Genomic DNA, 18,946 nt, shown 5'->3' with positions numbered 1-18,946 from the left:
CCTCCTCGTGTTCTCACATTTCTCCATTCACCAGTGTTTAAGGGGTATGCAAAAGACAAGCAGCAATCGTTTTTCCTGTCTTGCTGTCAAAAGGGTTTCCCCCTCCTGACACAGAAATGGGCAATATACAGAGCACTGTCTTGTTCATCAGACAGACAGATAAACATCTGAAGTTGAGGATAAAATCCTAAATGTGATATCAGAGTTTAAGTTTATGAAAACAAAAAAAAATTCCTGCCTCTTTTCTTTGAGTTGTAAATACACGTACTGTATTCCTTTTCCCTTACAACATTTTCTTCTTTGAGGGTAACACTAATCCATTTCCTCTTTTCAGAGACATTCAACTTGTTTTGGTACTTGTATCCTTTTCTAAATAGTCCGTATCAACCCTATCTCCTTGTTGCAGGATATAGCACTCAAAGAAGTGAACTTTCACCTTCTATCCCATTGGCCTAAAACCAACACAGAGCGAGAATTTTCTGCAAGTGACTATCTCTTCTCATCCCCCCCAAAAATCAAACAACCAGTTCAAATGGAAAAGTCATCTTTCCCCTACTACACATGATATGTAACTGTGTGCCTCACTCCATCCTCATTATTGAACACAGGCACACACGCAAAACATTGAACTCTGGCCTTTCAAGAACAACATTAGTAAATAGACAATTTACTAATATATCTATAAAATACAAGGGGAATTTTCCCTTAAATTGGAAACTTACAGACCTGTTTGTTTCTGGTATAGCAGCCAGTAGGCCTATTCTGTAGCTTGACTGTGCAACAGCTATATCAAAATTTTATTAGTCCACTTTTATTACGTACTTATCTTACTGTTATTCAAAATATTTTGTCTGTATTTCAGCAACACTGCCAGTAAGTATAATAATTTAAAAACTTGATGCTGTCTTTGTGGTTAACTCTTAAATTTTGTTTAAAAATAACTAGGCACCTCTGTGCTCCAGGACAACATTTTTCTAGGAGGAAAAATAAGAAGTGAATTTAATCTGCTCCCTCACAATTGATAAGAAGAAAAAACATCCAAATTACATCAACAGTTTGGGATTCCTGCCTGCCCAGGTAATTGCCTGCATAAGCATCTTTTCATTACATCTTCTTTATTAAGGGAGAAATAATGGCTGAGAAACTGTACACCACCTGAAAGAAGCAGCTTTGAAACACTAGCAGTACCATCCTCCCAGGTCTCTCCAGCTCTTCATCTCCATAACACTGCTCAATCACTTCTGTGATATAATAATCTTTCAAATGACAGTGTGACCTTCAAAAATGTCTTTTATTTCTAACAATAAGAGAATTTAAAAAGAAAGGACATACGCTTTACAAATCTGTTCCTTCTCCTAGCCCTCTTTTTCTTCAGGTAGGTGAAGTATAATCACCGTAAGACAACCACAGTCCTAAAATGGCCTAGCCGAAGGCCACGGAGGCTTTGTGCTGAAGCTGGCAGTGAATTTAAGCCTCTATTACCCATCCTTTAATGGGTAAATAACCAGGACTTTACCTCTTTCTCTCCATATTAGTCTGCAGATTGCATTCAGCATTTTAATTTCATATAAATGTCATTCCTTCCTTCCCAGATCACACATTGTCATTTTTTTGACAGACCTATTGCTTTATTTCAATGGAGTCTTTCCTGTCAGAGACATATAAATTTATACTAATGCATGACTTACCTTATAGCACAGGGCATATAGACTTCAAAGCAAAGTGATAACCTACGGTGGATTAAATAAAATAAAATAAATTTATTTTGAATAAACATTGGTCTTGACTGCAATGAAGACAAAATCAGCAATAAATATACCTACTATAAAATACGGTTATAGTAGATAATAGATATTACGACAAATAGATATGCCATCTGTAAAACTTTATGTCCCAAGGAGTGAATGGGAATCTACCATGTACAGAAACACAAATATGCCTTGTAAAGAATAGATAGAAAGAAGTAGCATATACTGAAATGCACTTTTATACATGCTATACTCCTATACACCTATACACCCAAACAGTTAGAGAACAAACCTATAACAGGACAATCTACAGGAGAAACCGCTTTATAAGTAATCTATTTACACATACCCGATCTATCCACAGCTGATTTCAATTTACATCTTATCGTATCTGACTTGGCAAAACCTATGGACCCTTAATCATGAAGCAAACTGGTTTCATAAGGCTCTCATGTTACACCATTACCTATCTTCAGAAAATAACTTGAAAAAGAAAAGCAGATATCCTGTACAAACCAAACAGTAGATGAAAGGAACATGCTAAATCATTAAAAGGCAGTTCAGAAACTCAAAGATTTCCTCAACTACAGTTCTCTCAGCTTCTTTAAAAAATCTTGAAACAAAATAAAAAAAAAAAACTTGTAGCAAAATCTACATATACTGCACTATTGAATTCATACAGGTGAAAAAAGGAAAATGTTTCTCTCTTCTACTTTTGCAGTTTCATTGATGATGAACCGCTTGCAGTGATATTTTCAGAAATATTTTTCAGGTCTAATGAGCAGAATTGAGCTGCAGTAAGATGTGTCAGCAGTAGCACGCTTCTCTTAGTGGCTGATTCTGCTTGTTTCAACATATATTTCTTCCTTCCCAACAAAAAAAAACTCCTTCAAACAACACACTGAATTAATCACACAGCACTCACAAAATCAGCTTTTTAATCCTCCCCATTCTTGAGCCATTCTGGAATGCAAATCCTAGACCCAGTGATATCTGGTCAGCTCTATCTGCTGCTGAACCTCACACCAGTATCTTCCATTCAGTGCAGCCCCCATCCCCCTGTCTCCACTTACATCTGGAAAAAGCCTATGAATCAGATTAACCCAGTTACCTCCATTTTCCCTAAATCTAATTGCAACTTGAGGCCTGGCATGACCAGGGCACCTGGGCAACAGAGCAGTAAAACAGGCACGTGGTCTCAAACCAGCTCTTGCCTGAACTCTCAAATGTAGAGACCAACTGATGAAATCAGCTCTTCCTGCCCCACTTACCTGAGCCCAAACTAGACACCCAGCCTAGACTTAGCCTTGGCGAATCAGCCTAGGTCAGCTCAGTTGCATTCAGTTTCTTCCCACTTGGACCTCTGTTTTTAAATCCAATGCTTCAAAATTGACTTAGTTAACTAAGTGGAGTTAACTAGAGTTCTTAGGCAATTTTCAGTTTTACTTAACTTATAATTTCAAAGACATTTTTATTCTACACTTTACAGATGAAAAACTAAAACAAATTAAAGCAGTGACTCATTACAAAGCTTCTGTTGGATATAATTGCCCTCTTAGTATTGTGATGCAGTTTCCTTGGGAGCCAGGAACTCTAACAAATCTGTTCAGTTTTCAAGTATTGCTATTGCTCAATCACGGGCCACAAATGTTGTACAAACTTCTGTATGGAGCTTTAGCATATTATCTTTAATTTTATCTGTGGACCCTTTTTTAAAAAAAAGGAGGCTTTGAATAAGATTTGGATAACTTTTTCTTTTGTTTAGCATTTGCTTCTCTCTGAAATTGAAGGTTTCGAATCTGTGTCCTCAAGAGGTTATTTTTTTCTTTCTGTAAAGACAATAATTGTAAGGAGCTCTGAAAAACCTACTTGTTTTTCTTGTGTTCAAAGCACACAGCAATTCATCACCTATGTTTATAGATCACTTCATGTACACAATATTTAACAGTGTTCATGCATTTATCCGGCCCAGAGCATCCGGCTCTGCATGTTCAAAACCCATTCATCTATATGAATGATTCTTTTTCTTTTGGGTATTTAAGTCTAAATTGTTTGATTATTTTTCAAGTCCAAAAAACAATTTTATTTTCACAGGTGTATTTTTTTAAAGTAGTGGGAGTATGAACTGCCAGTCAACACCACCCAGAATATAAAATACACATAAAAACTTGAACAAAGTTACATTTGACAGGATGCAATTCTAAGTTATGTTAAATGATCTTCTATCCCTCAAAATCTAGGCTATATCATAATAAAAGGTAAAAGAAAATCAGGTAACTGTGTGGAGGACTTTCAAAATAGTAAATTTGTGGGTTTATAGCTGGGTAAAACTCACTGACTTAAGATATTATTGCATTCCTGTATCACAATCTGAAAAAAAGCATTCAAACATCCGATTCTAAGAACAGGCTTCCTCCAGCCCAGCTGGAGTTTTTAAACTAATATCTTTGCTTACCTGCTTTGTTGTTTCCTGTTTTTTATGAATATTTGAAAATCCTGGATATTTTTACCATTTAAATATACAATTGTCCCTATCTCTGAACTGCAGGAAACTGATTTCCATCTAAGAACCTATGGACATTTGGAAAATATCTATTCATGTACATATAAGCCTGATGCAATAAATAATATTCATATACTCACACACATTTTGCCAAACACTTAAAATTTTTCAACTCAAAATTTTTCAATGCATTTTAGATACTTAAAAATCTGTTCAGCAAAAATTTTTTTGTGCTTCTCCATAAGCAAAAAATGTAATTGCACCTGGTGCTCTATACGAGTCAGAGTTATACCAGAGTATTGGGAGGGCGAAAGACAGCCACACCTCTTCCCCCTACACTGGAAGGAGCTGGGTCACTTTTACACGCTGCTGAAGTCAAGACTCCCCAGGGGATACAAGCTAAGGAAAAAGCAAGTGACACCTGGCTGAAGGTTTTCTGCAATGTCTCACCTTTCTACCAGGAAATAAAGCAATAACAGCACCCAGTGGAGGGCAAGGGGAGCATTAGCACAACGTAAGAGTTTTCTTTCCATTTTTTCTCCTATTATTAAGATGACTGAGAAGCAGGGAGAAAGCCTGTCAGGTTGGCTTCCAGAACATGCATTCAAGCAGCTCGTCCCATTCAAACAGGGGTTTACATTATTACATTACCCGTTGTCCTTATCACAATCCAACCTTCACAACTGAGGAAGTTGAAGCAAGTATTTGGAAATGTTTTAGTCTCCTCTTTTCAATCTGGTTTGCATCCATATACCACCTCCATCCAGGTTTGATCTAACCAATGCCATTTACTAGAGGAAAGGCAACACTGAGAAAGGACTATATGCTGCAGAGATTTACATGGATGACAAACAATGGATTCATTAGGTACGATTTGGGTAGCCCTATCTGCTTTTCTTTTCAGAATAGGACTAAACAGACAGTATCTTCCTCATAGGGCAACCACCAAAATTCATGTAATACATTAGGACAGAATGAAGCGTGTTGGGAGACCATTGTAGTTGCTTACGTATAAGCAAAAATTCAGGGCACCTTTAACCCCCTCTTCTATTTAACACATTGTCTGGGAAGGAGACAGACTGGAACAGCTGGTGTACCATTTCTTTTGCTATTACTCTTACCCTTGAGAATTCAGGTGAGCTTTTTTTACACCAGGATTCAATACTGTAGGAGAACAGAGAATTTTGCCTCTTATGAGAGTGGAGAGGGTTAAAATTCAGGAAATTAAAAAATGATCACACCAAATTAGATTGCTGTTCCCCCCAAATTTTTCCTTAAACCATACTAAATTTCCATGTGAATCCCCAGCAAGACTGTAATGTGAACACACTCAGAGAGCATAAAAAATAAGTGCACAAAATACTTTACCTTAATTGAGTACTTAATCTGTTACACATTATTTAAATAAGCAAACAAACAATAAAATACCACTCAGCAGGATTGAAAGCACTTATTAAGGCATTTCCATTTGAGTTACGAATGACGAAGCAAAGTATAACAGTCTTCATTTCACAAGTAGTCACGGACAACATGAAGGACTGAATAGGCAGCTCCCATAGAATCACAGAATGGTTTGGGCTGGAAGGGACCTAAGAGATCATCTAGTCCAAGCCCCCTGCCATGGGCAGGGACACCTTCCACTACATCAGGTTGCTCAAAGCCTCATCCAGCCTGGCCTTGAACACTTCCAGGGATGGGGCATCCACAACTTCTCTGGGCAACCTGTTTCAGCGTCTCACCACCTTCATAGTAAAAAAAGTTCTTCCTTATGTCCAGCCTAAACCTACCCTCTTTCAGATTAAAACTGTTACCCCTCGTCCTATCACTACACTCCCTGAGTCCCTCCTCATCTTTCCTGTAGGCTCCCTTTAAGTACTGGAAGGCCGCTGTAAGTTCTTCTTGAGCCTTCTCTTCTCCAGGCTAAACAACCCCAAGTCTCTCAGCCTGTTCTCATACAGGAGGGGCTCCAGCCCCTGATCACCTTCGTAGCCCTCCTCTGGACCAGCTTGAGCAGGGCCATGTCTTTCTTATGCTGGGGGCCCCAGAGCTGAACACAGTACTCCAGGGTGGGGTCTCACCAGAGCAGAGTAGAGGGGCAGAATCACCTCCCTCGAGTCCTTCTCTGCAGGGCTGCTCTCAATCCACTCATCACCCAGCCTGTATCCATGTTTGGGATTGCCCTGACCCAGGTGCAGGACCTTGCATTTGGCCTTGTTGACCTTCATGAGGTTTGCCCGGGCCCACCTCTCTAGCCTGTCAAGGTCCCTCTGGATGGCATCCCTTCCTTCTACAGTATCAACCACACCACTCAGCTTGGTGTCATCCGCAAACTTGCTGAGGGTGCACTCAATCCCACTGTCTATGTCCACAAAAAAGATGTTAAATAATACTGGTCCCAATAGGGACCCCTGAGGGACACCACTCGTACCTGGTCTCCACCTGGACATTGAGCCATTGACCCAACTCTTTGAGTGCGACCATCTAGACAATTCCTTATCCACCGAGTGGTACACCCATCAAATCCATGTCTCTGCATTTTAGAGACAGGATGTTGTGCAGGACAGGATCAAATGTTTTGCATAAGTCAGTCGCTCTTCCCTTATGCACTAATGCTGTCAGCCTGTCGTAGAAGGCCATGACTGCAAAACTTACAGGAGGAATGAAACATATAAACCTCAACTTTCAGCTGCATGATCACAGGGACATCTTCATAACAGAGTATTAAATATAAGTATTTTGAAAATTGTATTTCTGCAAAATTGCTTCCCCACATGTAATAGATCCCTGTTTTTTTTCTGTGGGACAGATTAAAGCCTTTCAGAGACTAAAAGATAACAAAATAAATGTGAAAATATACCTTTCCATCCCCTCTTCTTTAACTGACATTCATTCACTGGATATTGGATGCAATTTGACCACAGGAACACAAAAAGCATCCTAAGGTTGGTTTCATAACATGCAAAAATATTTTAACTCCCACATTAACCCAAGAGCTCTTTTCAAAAAAAAAAAAAAAAACCAAAACCAAAACACAATCAACAAACCAAAAAATACAACAGTAGCTATGCCAGTAGTACTTTTGTACTTGTACTTTTATTAACCACTGGGGTCAGATAATCATATCTGCTGCAATCTTAAAATGGTCATTACATGATTAAATATTTTCGGATCATATGGATTGCTGACTAACAATCCACTTAACTATGGGGTTTTTTTCTAAAAAGGTTGATGAACTATTGCATTTTATCATATTACATGCCCACAGTGACCTTGTGATGTGTCAGCTTTCTTCTGTAGCTATGGTCACTGTTTCAGAACATGTTCTATTATAGTTAAAAACCCATAAGGATATTACAGGAGCCTGACAAGGCTCTAAATAAACTTTTATAAAAAGCCTGGGGAACAGCTTTATACTTAGCCGCCTTCCATGTTTTCATCTTGGCTTGAATTTTTAAGGGGGCCTAGGAAGATCCAAACTCTCAGGGTCACAGAGCCAGAATCTGTTCTGCACAAAAGCACACACAAACCAGCACTGAAACTCTGCATGGAACTATCTAAGTCAAACCAATGTTTCATATGGAAACAGACCACTTTGGCTTTGTAAAGATAGGAGAGAGGTAAGCTTTCAAAAATACAACAGCACATCAGCAATAAAATCCAACATAGGCAGCAGTTAATTCCAAACCACTAGCATACAGTACCTATATAAGGGTTTTAACACATTTTTTAAAATACACCTGTTTTCCTCCCAGTACTGACATAGTCTCAATACAGTGCCAAGTTATATCAAGGATAGAATCAACTACAGAGGAACGTTCCTTTTAAAACAAAACTAGCCCATCCTTTACTGCACAGGTTCTTTCCTTCATCATTCTCATATAAACTTTTCAAATTATTTTAATGAACTCTTGGGTTTCCCTCTATATTCTCGCCTTGTTGGAGGTCTGATGTCATAGCTTATAGTTGTAATATTTTTCTTGGTAGTAAATGTTTGAAAGGGACCCAGTAAATACTCATTTTAACTGCACTCCAACATCCAGAATTCTTTATGTGTGATCTGACATGAAAACATGCAGTTTTTCAACAAAAGGGTTGTTCCGCAACACAGAATATTTCAGGGATCCTATTAAAATATCAGTTCTCCTTCCTTTTCGTCAGCAACAAATTAATCACAGTATGCCAGTGCTAGACGTGTGGCAAGACTCTGGAATTACAGTTCTTAATTACAGTTGAAGATAGTTTTGATGTTATATAAGCCTCTTTTCATTTTCCCCAGCCTACTGCTTTACAATTGACATACTGAATAAAACTCGTTCTAGGTAAAAATTTCTCCTGAAAGTTGAGGTTTAAGTTTAAGGAAATTTAAATTAAAAGCATTGTCACAAAAAAAAAAAAAATTCCCTGTTATGATTTCTTGAAAAATATTTCAGATTCAATGCAAAAATTTAATTTACATCAACATGTTCAAAGACTGCTCCATCACCTTAATTTCAGGAGAGAGGGAAATAAGAACATGGTGCACACCAATTTTAGCATTTTAAGCCTGAGCAGAAATCCGTGTTCCTCTCTTACAGAAATCTGAGTTATTAGAAATGTTCTTGCTACAGTTTAAGAAGAAAAAAGAAAAGAAGAAAAAAAAAGTTACAAATAGACCCCTACCCCACAGGAAATCTTATCAATCTGGAGCGAAAACAAACAGCCAAACACCACCCACCCCCCACCAAAACCCTCTGAACAGCTTACAGGTTTCACGAGTTAATCTAATTTCGGAATGGTCCACTTTGACCAGGTATGAAGTACAAAGTTTCAGATAATTACAGAAAAAAAAAATTTTGAGCCTGAGAAAGTTTTTTTTTATTTCAAATATAGTTCAAATAAAGCTTTTAGAAAAAATAAGAATAGTTTCTAAAATTTCTAAAAGCTCTAGAAGTAAGTTTTTCCTAAGAATATTCTTCTGATAAGTAGACACTTCCTTCAAAAATGTTCAACTATAGCTTTAAATTCCTTTCCCAAAATTGTCTTTCAGCAACAAGCCTAATAATTTTGTGGAGTTTGCATTGATATATGCATCTACTAAGGCCATGTTCCCACTGTCAGGATGCAGTCGCTTTTATATTACCTATCGGAAATATTAAGCACATCACTTTTGAGCTTGCTGTCTCTGACTGCCACAGGTCAGTCAGTCAAGGGAAGTGCAGAAACTACCATCTGCCTGATGAATTCTGTTACATTTCTCCCTCTGAACAGCAACGAAGCATCAAGTTTTCCTGTTTCTTTCCCTTATGTGTCTTTTCTAGTAGATAAACACATTCTTCACTGTGTGGCTGTTCAGTGTCTAGTAGATTCCTCAGTTATTGTAATAAGAAGATTAAGTTAGGTTTCCAAATTGTATTAAAAGTTAACGGCAGTCAGGTAACCCCTATGCTCAACCTCCTTGAAAAAGCTAGTCAACAAATAATAAATCCTTTCTACACTACAACCTCACTATGATTAACCCAGGGCAGATACGTTTAAAATTGGCCATTGAAGACGCGTATGTTCTACAACCACACTGTTTCAAACTGTTTTAAATCATGAAAATCGAATAAATAAAACAATGCAAAGATAAAGCCATTTCCTGGTCTCTGATTCAAAACCCAAAACTACATAGTCCTTGTTTCCGTATGCTCATTTACTCTTAAATGCAAAACATCATAACAACGTTATGACACTGTTGCCAAAAGTATCAGAGACTGAATACAGAATGGAGAGGTCAGAAGCATTTTTCTAATAAAAATGTTAATACAGCACAAGCTTCTAGGTTAAAAGAAAAAGAGTTCTTTCCTGTCTGTGTGCAACTTTTATTTGTTCTGTATCTCAGTTTTGCTTACTACAAATTAAGCAGATTTTTGGTGGTGCGTAATTCATATTCAAAATCACCCATTAAAACATCTTCTCTCCACCCTCTGTAATTGAATGCTAAGGTAATGAGGGCAAGTAGCTTTCAAATGTAGAAGGGATCTTTTTTTAATGACTTCTACCTTTGCCCTACATATGCATATGCAGGTGTATAGGTGCAAGACTGTAATAACAGCTTATTCTTGTAAGGGACAACAGGATAAGCATACGTTTTGTTAGCAAATGAAAATGCTTAAGCATTTATGAACTATGCAACATGAAAATATGGAATTTAGAAAACAAAGAGCTTACTTGCTCATAAAAAGAACTTCAGTAGGAACGTAAATACCAACATAAATATTCCAATGAAAGCCAAAGGTTCTGACCCATCTAGCAACTGCTCTTTCATCTTCTGAAATACTCCTTCATAAAGAGTCAGCAAAGGTTGGTTAGCATCTCATAGAATTTAAACCTAAACAGGACAGTTTCTACAAAAACATATTTGTAGATAGGTCATTAAATATAATGCTGACTCATACCTGAAAAGCATCTCTTAAAAAAAAAAAAAGGTTATGTTCAACGTTTGAAAACCACTCACCTCCAGGATAAACACTGCCTTCAATTAATCATTGCAGTACAGCACAGAAACTCGTAGGTACTTTATTTAAACTCCAAGTGGATTTCAAGAGTTTACCTCTTGACAGCAGTCCTCCACTAAACAAAATTTGAAAAGCCACTGTACAAATTGCAGGTGAAGCGTTATACTTCAGTGACAGTGCTCATAATAAGGCTCTGGACGCAATATCCGGTGCCATTATCTGCAAGTTAAAGGTTAGAAGTAAAAGGCAACACACCAAACGTAAAGGTCTTGTTGCCTTTCTAAGGACTGTTCAGACACAGCCTCCAAATCTGCGAACACCTAAGTTGATTCATATGACTGATTCCCTAGGTTCACTGGGATCACTTACAACCAAAGTTACAAACACACAACACATAGACTTTTTAGCAGGAGCACAGCTGTAGCAAGAGGATTCAGAAAGCCAGGTAGAAGTAAGGGGGGAAGAGAAAAAATATTTGGAAATTAATTTCTGTCTTTTACATTGGCACACCTTTTTTTCTTTGAGAGATTTTGCAAAGGCAGCTTTTTCTCACTGAAAGATACAGATGTTAAAATGTCAGATATCAAAAGGAGAATTTTCTAATAAAACTTCAGAGAAAAATTAAACTGTTTTCACTTCAAAACGGTCCCACGCACCACTCTGTGCACCAGTCTACCGTGGTAAATTGCCATGAAATTATTGACACTGCCTATTACAATGAAGCAGTTATTCTTTCCTTGAAATAAAAGAGTAGTTCCACAAATGTGCCATTTTTCCAAACATTAGTAAAGCAAAATGATCACTGAGACATTCAGCTCTGACCTTTGCTGCCTTCTTAATTCTCCAGCCAACTGAAAAATTTTAAACATTTAAATATCAAATTCTCTGAAATTGAAAGGAAAGCTTGAAATGTCATTCATTTGTTAAAAAATTCTTCCCTTCTTCATTTCCCCATCTGCACCATGACATAGCTCAGCCAAACCCATGGCAAAAAGGAAGGGGTGTTTTTCAGTGCAGCAGTTGGTCAGTCATTTCTTCAGGAGTTAGTGTAAGTCAGGATGAGTCTGGCTCCCCTCTACTTCCCTAAAAAAACACTGAGAGAAACAAAATAAAAGAAAATAAAACATGCAGCCACACAGGACTAGGTTTTGGCTATTATATTACATAGCAGTGCCATTCTTACGCATGAAGTCTTTCCTTCATATCAACTCTTCATAGAATCAAAAAACATGTGCAGCCCAAAGAAAAACTTGTTTCTGCAGCCCACCTGAGCTATACAGAGAGGGGCAGTGCTATTATAACTATGTCAAAATCCACAAGCAGGTCCTTCCATTCAATGCAATACATATGCCTGTTTAATCTGCAATTCAAAACAAAACTAAATTAAACAATTACTGGCAGTTTTGTATAAATCCACTCTTCCATTATTAAATGCCTCATTGAAAGAACTGACATATATGGGGTCAGTTTAAAAAAATATATTTGTACAGATGAAAATTCTGGAAACACTTGGTTGAGTCAAAAGTAACAGTATCAAACAACACTCCACAAGCCGTATCTGGGACTGATGTAATGCAGTCATTATTTATGGCACCTAGCCATATAGGACTATGAACAAACTGAAGCACGGATGCAAGAATAGGCTTTGTTTAATTCCTCTGATGGATATTATTGGCTGAGATGGGACAGTCCTGCTAGATCACCCACTCCATTCCCACACCAGTCCCAAACTGGTGTGTAAGCAAGCAGCACATACAATATTGCTCTTGTCCCCTCAGTAGAACAATGTGCTTAAAGAACCAGGCTTTCTGTTATCCAGCAGAACTCATTGTTGTAATCTGATTTCCCCTGTATGTTCAGTCCAAATTATGCAATTTCTTTTTTTCTCTCCATTCTTTTTTTCTCCTATTTGTAGAAAATGTAACTGCGTGTCAAACAACACTAGTGATCTATTCATCCCACAATTTATTCCAAGCTACCTAGTGCAGCTCCACTTAATATACTTCCCAAAGGCCTTGAATTGTCTCTTTTCTTTCCATTTCTCCCCCTCTTGGTAACTTTCCTTGCACATACATGTTCAACAATTATGCTGACTGCACATTTCTCTCAAAAGGCATACCAAATACATACCCTTAAGACTGAGAAGGGTCTAAAGAGTTTAATTAAATTTAATAGGGGCATGACTCAGATGCACATGGCATTATTCACCAAGTCTTGTAAACGACATGTTACATTGCTGTTACATTGCTTACTAAACCAGAAACATCTTGTTTGCAGCTGGGATACAACTGCATTTTTAGGGTGCAAAGTGCCTTAAGCTGCACAAAGGTAACGTACCCATGTAATTGGACGGTTATGGGAAGATTTAAAATACAGGAACAGAAGCATACAGGGAATACTGTGGTTACTAAATCCAGCTAATGACTTGCTAGTCTACTCACCATACAACATCCCATTAGCAGACTTCATCATGTTTGATCATCTTTTTGATCACAGGCAAGGCATACTTTATTATATTTTGTAGGAAAAAAAATTTAGAAATAATTTAGAAGACGACACTGGAGAGTAAAAGTATTGAAGTGTGGTTTGCAGTGAAAGAGGATTAAAATCATACCTGGGCTCCTTTTTTTGGTTTTTTTTTTTGTTTGTTTTTTCATGTTAAGTGACCTCAAAGTCTAAGGAAAAGATTCTATTTCTAACCAAGATTTTCAAAACTCCTAATACGAAACACATGCTTATCTAATAGCCACACAGAATTCCTTAATCCTTGGGATACCTAGCAGCAATAATTTACATCCTCTGATGTTTCCATAAAGCTCTAGTAGTATCTACTTCGTGCACCCAATGTGAACTTCTACACCAAGAACAGAGATGCATTTTAATGCATAGGTTACATTTTTATTAAGAGAAGTAATTTACAGGGACATGAGGCTGGAACATGATACTAGTAATCTAATCTAGATTATAAAAATTATACCTCCACTTTTTGAAGGATATGTTCATCAATCAATTCTGCCATCACTCATTAATGATAACAGAGTATTCCATATCTGTACCTAACTGTATGATTGCATTATCAACCCAGTTATTGCTGGAAATACTCACAAACAGGGCAATGTTTTTAAGACCATGAAATTTGGCATGCAGCTCTAAAATAGGAATGAGATAAAATTTCAAATCAGGTAGATGCCATAAAAGTATAGTTTGATTCCCTCTTTTCCCTTCATCTTAAGGAGGCAAAAGCTATTACAGAAGAGTTGTTTATTGGGGTCAAGCAAGAGAGCAACAAGTAATATTGTCAGAGATCATATAATTTGTCAGAGGCTGTACAATCAGACCAGTGCTAAAATACTCCCATTCCCTCTGTTTATCTCCTGACCTGTTGTAGCTCTTGTTTCATCTGCATTTGGATCTCACAAATCTTTCATTCACCCCACCTTTGCACAACATGTCCATATGAAAACATGACTGTAGGATCCAGATGTAATATCAGTTTGTGAATAATCTGACTTTGCCTGGTGCAACAGGAGAAGAGGAAGTACAGCTTCTTTCTCTGACATATGCACATATTCACATATGGCCTGTGAAAACGTGTGAAAATGCCGACAGCCTAAATCTTTAGTGAGCTGCAGGCTATGAATGATCAGAGACCTGTAACTTAAGCAAATTTAGTCTCACTTTCACAATTTTAGCAATAGACATCTCCAGTGCAAGGCCTTCCTCTTGCTAAATTTTCAACCCTTCTTCACAAAGAAACTAAGGGGGCTCAAGGCTTTCATGAAAGAAAGGTCATTAGAATTGCTTCGAATTACATTTTCCCCCATACACCTGAATTCTGAGAAATGGCTCTACAATTTTGCATGAAACTTTCCTAAAAACATTTGGTTGCAGTCAGGTGCCTACCATGATAAAAAGCTAGCCCAAAGTCTTCTCTTCACCAAATTTGTAAGTAAACAGCAGCTCTGCAGAAAAGGATGGGGCAGAGGAAGAGCTGGTAGACACAAAGTTGACCATAAGACAGCAATGTTCCCTTGCAGTAAAGAAGGCAGATGGCATCCTGGGCTGCATTAGACAAAGTATTGCCAGCAGGTTGAGGGAGGTGATCCTTCCCCTCTATTCAGCACTGATGAGGCCACTCCTGGAGTGCTGTGCCCAGTTCTGGTCTCCCAAGCACAAGAGGGAGATGGAGGTACTAGAGAACGTCCAACGAAGGGCCACAAAGATGATGAGGGGACTGGATCATGTCTCTTATGAAGAAAGGCTGACAGGGACTGTTCAGCCTGAAGAAAAGCAGGCTCAGGGGGATCTTATCAATGTATATAAATACCTGAAGGGAGGGTGCAAAAAAATGGAGCCAGACTTTTTTCAGTGGTGCCCAGCAACAGAAGAAGAGGCAATGGATGCAGACTGAAAGACAGGAGGTTCCCTCTGAACATCAGGAAACACTTCTTTCCTGTGAGGTGACTGAGGCACAGATCGCCCACGGAAATGGTGGAGTCTCCATCCCTGAAGATACTCAAAAGCCGTCTGGACATAGTCCTGAGCAACTGGCTTTAGGTCACCCTGCTTGAGCAGGGGGGATTGGACGAGATGACCTCCAGAGGTCCCTGCCAACCTCAACCACTCTGTGATTCTGCGATCCTAATTAGAAGGGGAGAGGAAGTCTTATTATTTGAAACAACAGGAACTTTAATGATATGACAGATGATGATGCAAAAAGAATATACCTTCCTGTGGCTTCATGCCTTCAGCTGACAATATAACCAAGAACCCATTTTATCTACTACAAAGCTCAAAAGACAACTCCAATCATTAAAGTAACAGAAGTTTATTTAAGCCTTCCACAACAAGATGAAATTTGAGTTTGCTCAACTTTAACATTACCAGCCGTAATTACGTTCATCAATATGATTTTGGTCGTACTACCAAGATCCATAAGAAACACACTACAAAATTATTTTGATGGGTACAAACTGCTTTCAGGATGATTCTACATGAAACAAGTAGGGGCATGGTGGTATTTCAGTGCTGGCTAACTAGTTGAACTACATAAATTTACTACTTGTATTCTAATATTTTGTCCTCATCTCCTTTTTTTTACAGTCTCATGTAAAATGTTTCCACACTGAAGTATTTTGACCTTCTAACTGTAACATGGCCAGTTTTTCAAATGTAGGGATTGTGAGTGTATTCCTATTTTCAGTAGCTTTGACTGGCTTTGTTTCCAACTTTATTCATTAGAAGAGAAAGTTATAGTCTTCTCTGGACAGTGGAACAAAATTTAGTGGATTTTTACTCGGTAAGTATTTTGTTGGAGAAAAGGTAAAGGTCGATGCTTAATATAATTTACTACTATGTCACTACATGCAAGTATTTTAGAAGGATGCTTTCTTCTCCATACGAACTATTTCCTAATATACAAAATACCCCCACTTCACTACCTCCCACCCTATAACACGTGTTGTGGACATAAAAAAGGGAACACTGTAGCAACCACACTATTTAAATATAAAAATAGAATAGGATATAGCAAATATGAGGCACAAAATGTCTAGGAGTACAATGACAAGCATGAAAATTCAATTCACAAATGGTCTACATTTCCCTACACCCCTTCCAGACCTAAACCTGCTCATATCCAGTCAGCCCATAAAACACAGGTGAAAATGCCTGCACTTATCCACGAAACTCATACATGAAGTCTTAAGCAGAGCTAAAAGCTGAGTCTACTACAATAACTGTTATGTCACAATGAAATTAAAAAAGCTAGTTTAGGTTCTTTTGTTGGTGTATCTACTGTAATGTCTTCCACATTTTTTAAATTTGCAACAGCAAATTTAAAAAAAACCAAATCACTGTGAGAAGAATCACTCTAAGAAAAGAAGTTCCACTAAAACCCAGTATATTGGTTTATAGACCTAAAGGAGGACAAAATTATGAAAAATGGTGATAGCCATTCCCTGTCAAAACTATGCAAAAAGAAGAGGAAATTGAAATTTCACAGGAACACTGAACTGAGGATGCAGTAGGAACGCATGTTATCCCCAGCAAACTAGCATTTAATTCCAAAATACAGCTTGAAAATATAGTTCAGACCTATAATTATTACAGATCCTATTTATTACTAATTAAAAGATCCAATTTGGTCTAGTTTCTGAAGGACTTATAAAATAGTAATAACAACATACACAATTTGAAGACTCAGTTTACTTCTCCTTCCAAAGAAAGGCAATGCTCCTTTTTATCATAATATGGTATGGCAGTATCATCCAAATCCTAAATTCACGGTCATACTTAGTACATGAGAACAATCATTTTTCATCTTAATTTAATATAAAATTCAGATTAATACAATGCTGCATTACAGAATTACAGTCATTTTTAATCTCTTCTTTGTGAGACATGCACATACCTATGACTGCTTAGTAAAGCATAACTTTAAAACCCACTTATTCCACTATCTCGCATTACAAATGCTAGAAAAACAACGGGAGGATTCCCGGGCTGATTATGTTCTTGGCCCTAGGAAATGCTGTCCATGAGGTCAACTGATTTTATTCACACTATCACTGTGTAAATTTGAGACTAGAGGCAGGAGGCAGTGCCAAACTCTGCTATTTCAAGAGTAACACTATCTCAGTAACTGTAAAATGAAATTCATGTAACTAAGTACCCAGTATAAAAGCCAAAGGAAACTAAACTGCCTGTCTGTTCCAGCTCCCAGGCCACTGCACTGTATCTCACTCGCTCCACGCTTTTTCAGAAGTAAGCCTGAATATTCTGTATTTGCATGTAAAAAAGAAGTAAGGAGCTATTTTAATTCCCCACAAAGAGGAGCTGCTTGCAAGAAAGAGGGCAAGCAGGTGCACAAGGCCAGAATAAGCAGGGACGGAGCTGAGTGCCAGAGGAAATCGGCTCAGTCTCAATCCTGGGAACAGACTTGGTGGCAGGGTTAAAGGATGTGACAGATGAGGTTTCCATTGCAGGATCACAGCTATTATGGCTCTAGTGGCCTTTATCAGAAACAGATACCAGATCCCATTAGACATTGGTCTCTACAGGCCAGTCTGTGTGCTCCTGAGGCACACCAGCGCTACCAATGCACCCTGCAGCCCTTTGTCAACAACTTTTCCAGTGACACAGTCATGATCCAGTCCTGGCCACAAGCCTGCAGGTGTAGGTTGGCATCACACCTCATCCCCCACAGCCCTCCACTGTGCTTTTGAATCATCTCCTTCACATGGGATCCAGAAGTGGTGCAACAACAGAAGGCAAAGTAATCAGACATAAAAGTTTCTCTATCACAATTAGGAACTTTACTCAGATCACTGGAGTAATCTGCTCGTGGATGTAGAGTTACCACAGAAGTTCAAGGGAGGAGAAAGTACATGGTCAGGAGCACAGGAAGAGACCAGAAATGCCCCATTCAGCAGCAGCCTGAAGTTATACGGAGAATAATGTTTCTAAGTTTATTTCAAGTGACTCTGTACTCCCCTGTTCTTTTTTTTTTTTTTTTTCCTTGAGAAGGTTAAATTAAGCCAATGCCCTAACCACAAAAAGATCATCATCTTTACTGCAAATGTGCTATTACATATTTAAAACTCATCTTCAAAATTTAAGAACAAAAACAAATGGGAATGATTTAGGAGAGCCATGTTCACACTTGCTTTTCTTTAGGGCATATACAAAGCTGAAAGTGAGTTCATTTATTGTCTCCAGGGGGCTGACTGGGGGCATCATAAGAGAGGCTATTTTTCTTTTTTTTCTCTTTTTTTCTTTCTTTTTTTGCCTTGGCTAGAATCTGAAATAAAAGCTGGGCAATGGCAAATTGATGACTAAGCAAAGCAAACTACCTGTAGAGCATGGTAGAGGATGTAAATTACACCTAAGGGAAATGCAGTGACACGGCCCAGCTCAGCGCTCTGCTTTCAGAACGAAATATCCGTCTGAGAAAGGCAGGCGGGGACTCCCAAAGTTGCTCCGCATGTTGGAGAGTATTTCCCCCCCGAAGAAGGCTGCGAACCTCACCCCCCGACACTCGGCAAAGCTCAGCAGTACCGTAACTTTTGTAATAAAGACACTCCCATCCTCCCTTCCAGAGAGCTGTAAAACCAGCCTGGCGCAGAGTCCCGGGGACGTCCGCTCGGCAAACACAGCTGCAGGCAGAGCCTCCCGCCAGCCCTCCGTGCAGGGCAGTGGCTGCGGGGCGGCGGCGCGGC

The 18,946-nt window shown here is 38.5% G+C and overlaps 1 protein-coding gene across 1 annotated transcript in view; it reads right to left on the bottom strand.

Annotated features, from left to right (window-relative positions):
* ADAMTSL1 (ADAMTS like 1) overlaps positions 1–6,787 on the bottom strand; it is a 464,029-nt gene extending 457,242 nt beyond the window's left edge. The window contains exon 1 of the mRNA XM_009274309.1: positions 6,680–6,787. Coding sequence (XP_009272584.1) covers positions 6,680–6,787 — 108 coding nt within the window. The remainder of the gene's footprint in view (positions 1–6,679) is intronic.
* Positions 6,788–18,946: the final 12,159 nt, after the last annotated feature.

The sequence above is a fragment of the Aptenodytes forsteri genome, unplaced genomic scaffold (genome assembly GCF_000699145.1).
Source record: "Aptenodytes forsteri isolate BGI_AS27 unplaced genomic scaffold, ASM69914v1 Scaffold46, whole genome shotgun sequence".
NCBI lineage: Eukaryota > Metazoa > Chordata > Aves > Sphenisciformes > Spheniscidae > Aptenodytes > Aptenodytes forsteri.
This window is presented reverse-complemented; position numbering and strand designations above follow the sequence as displayed.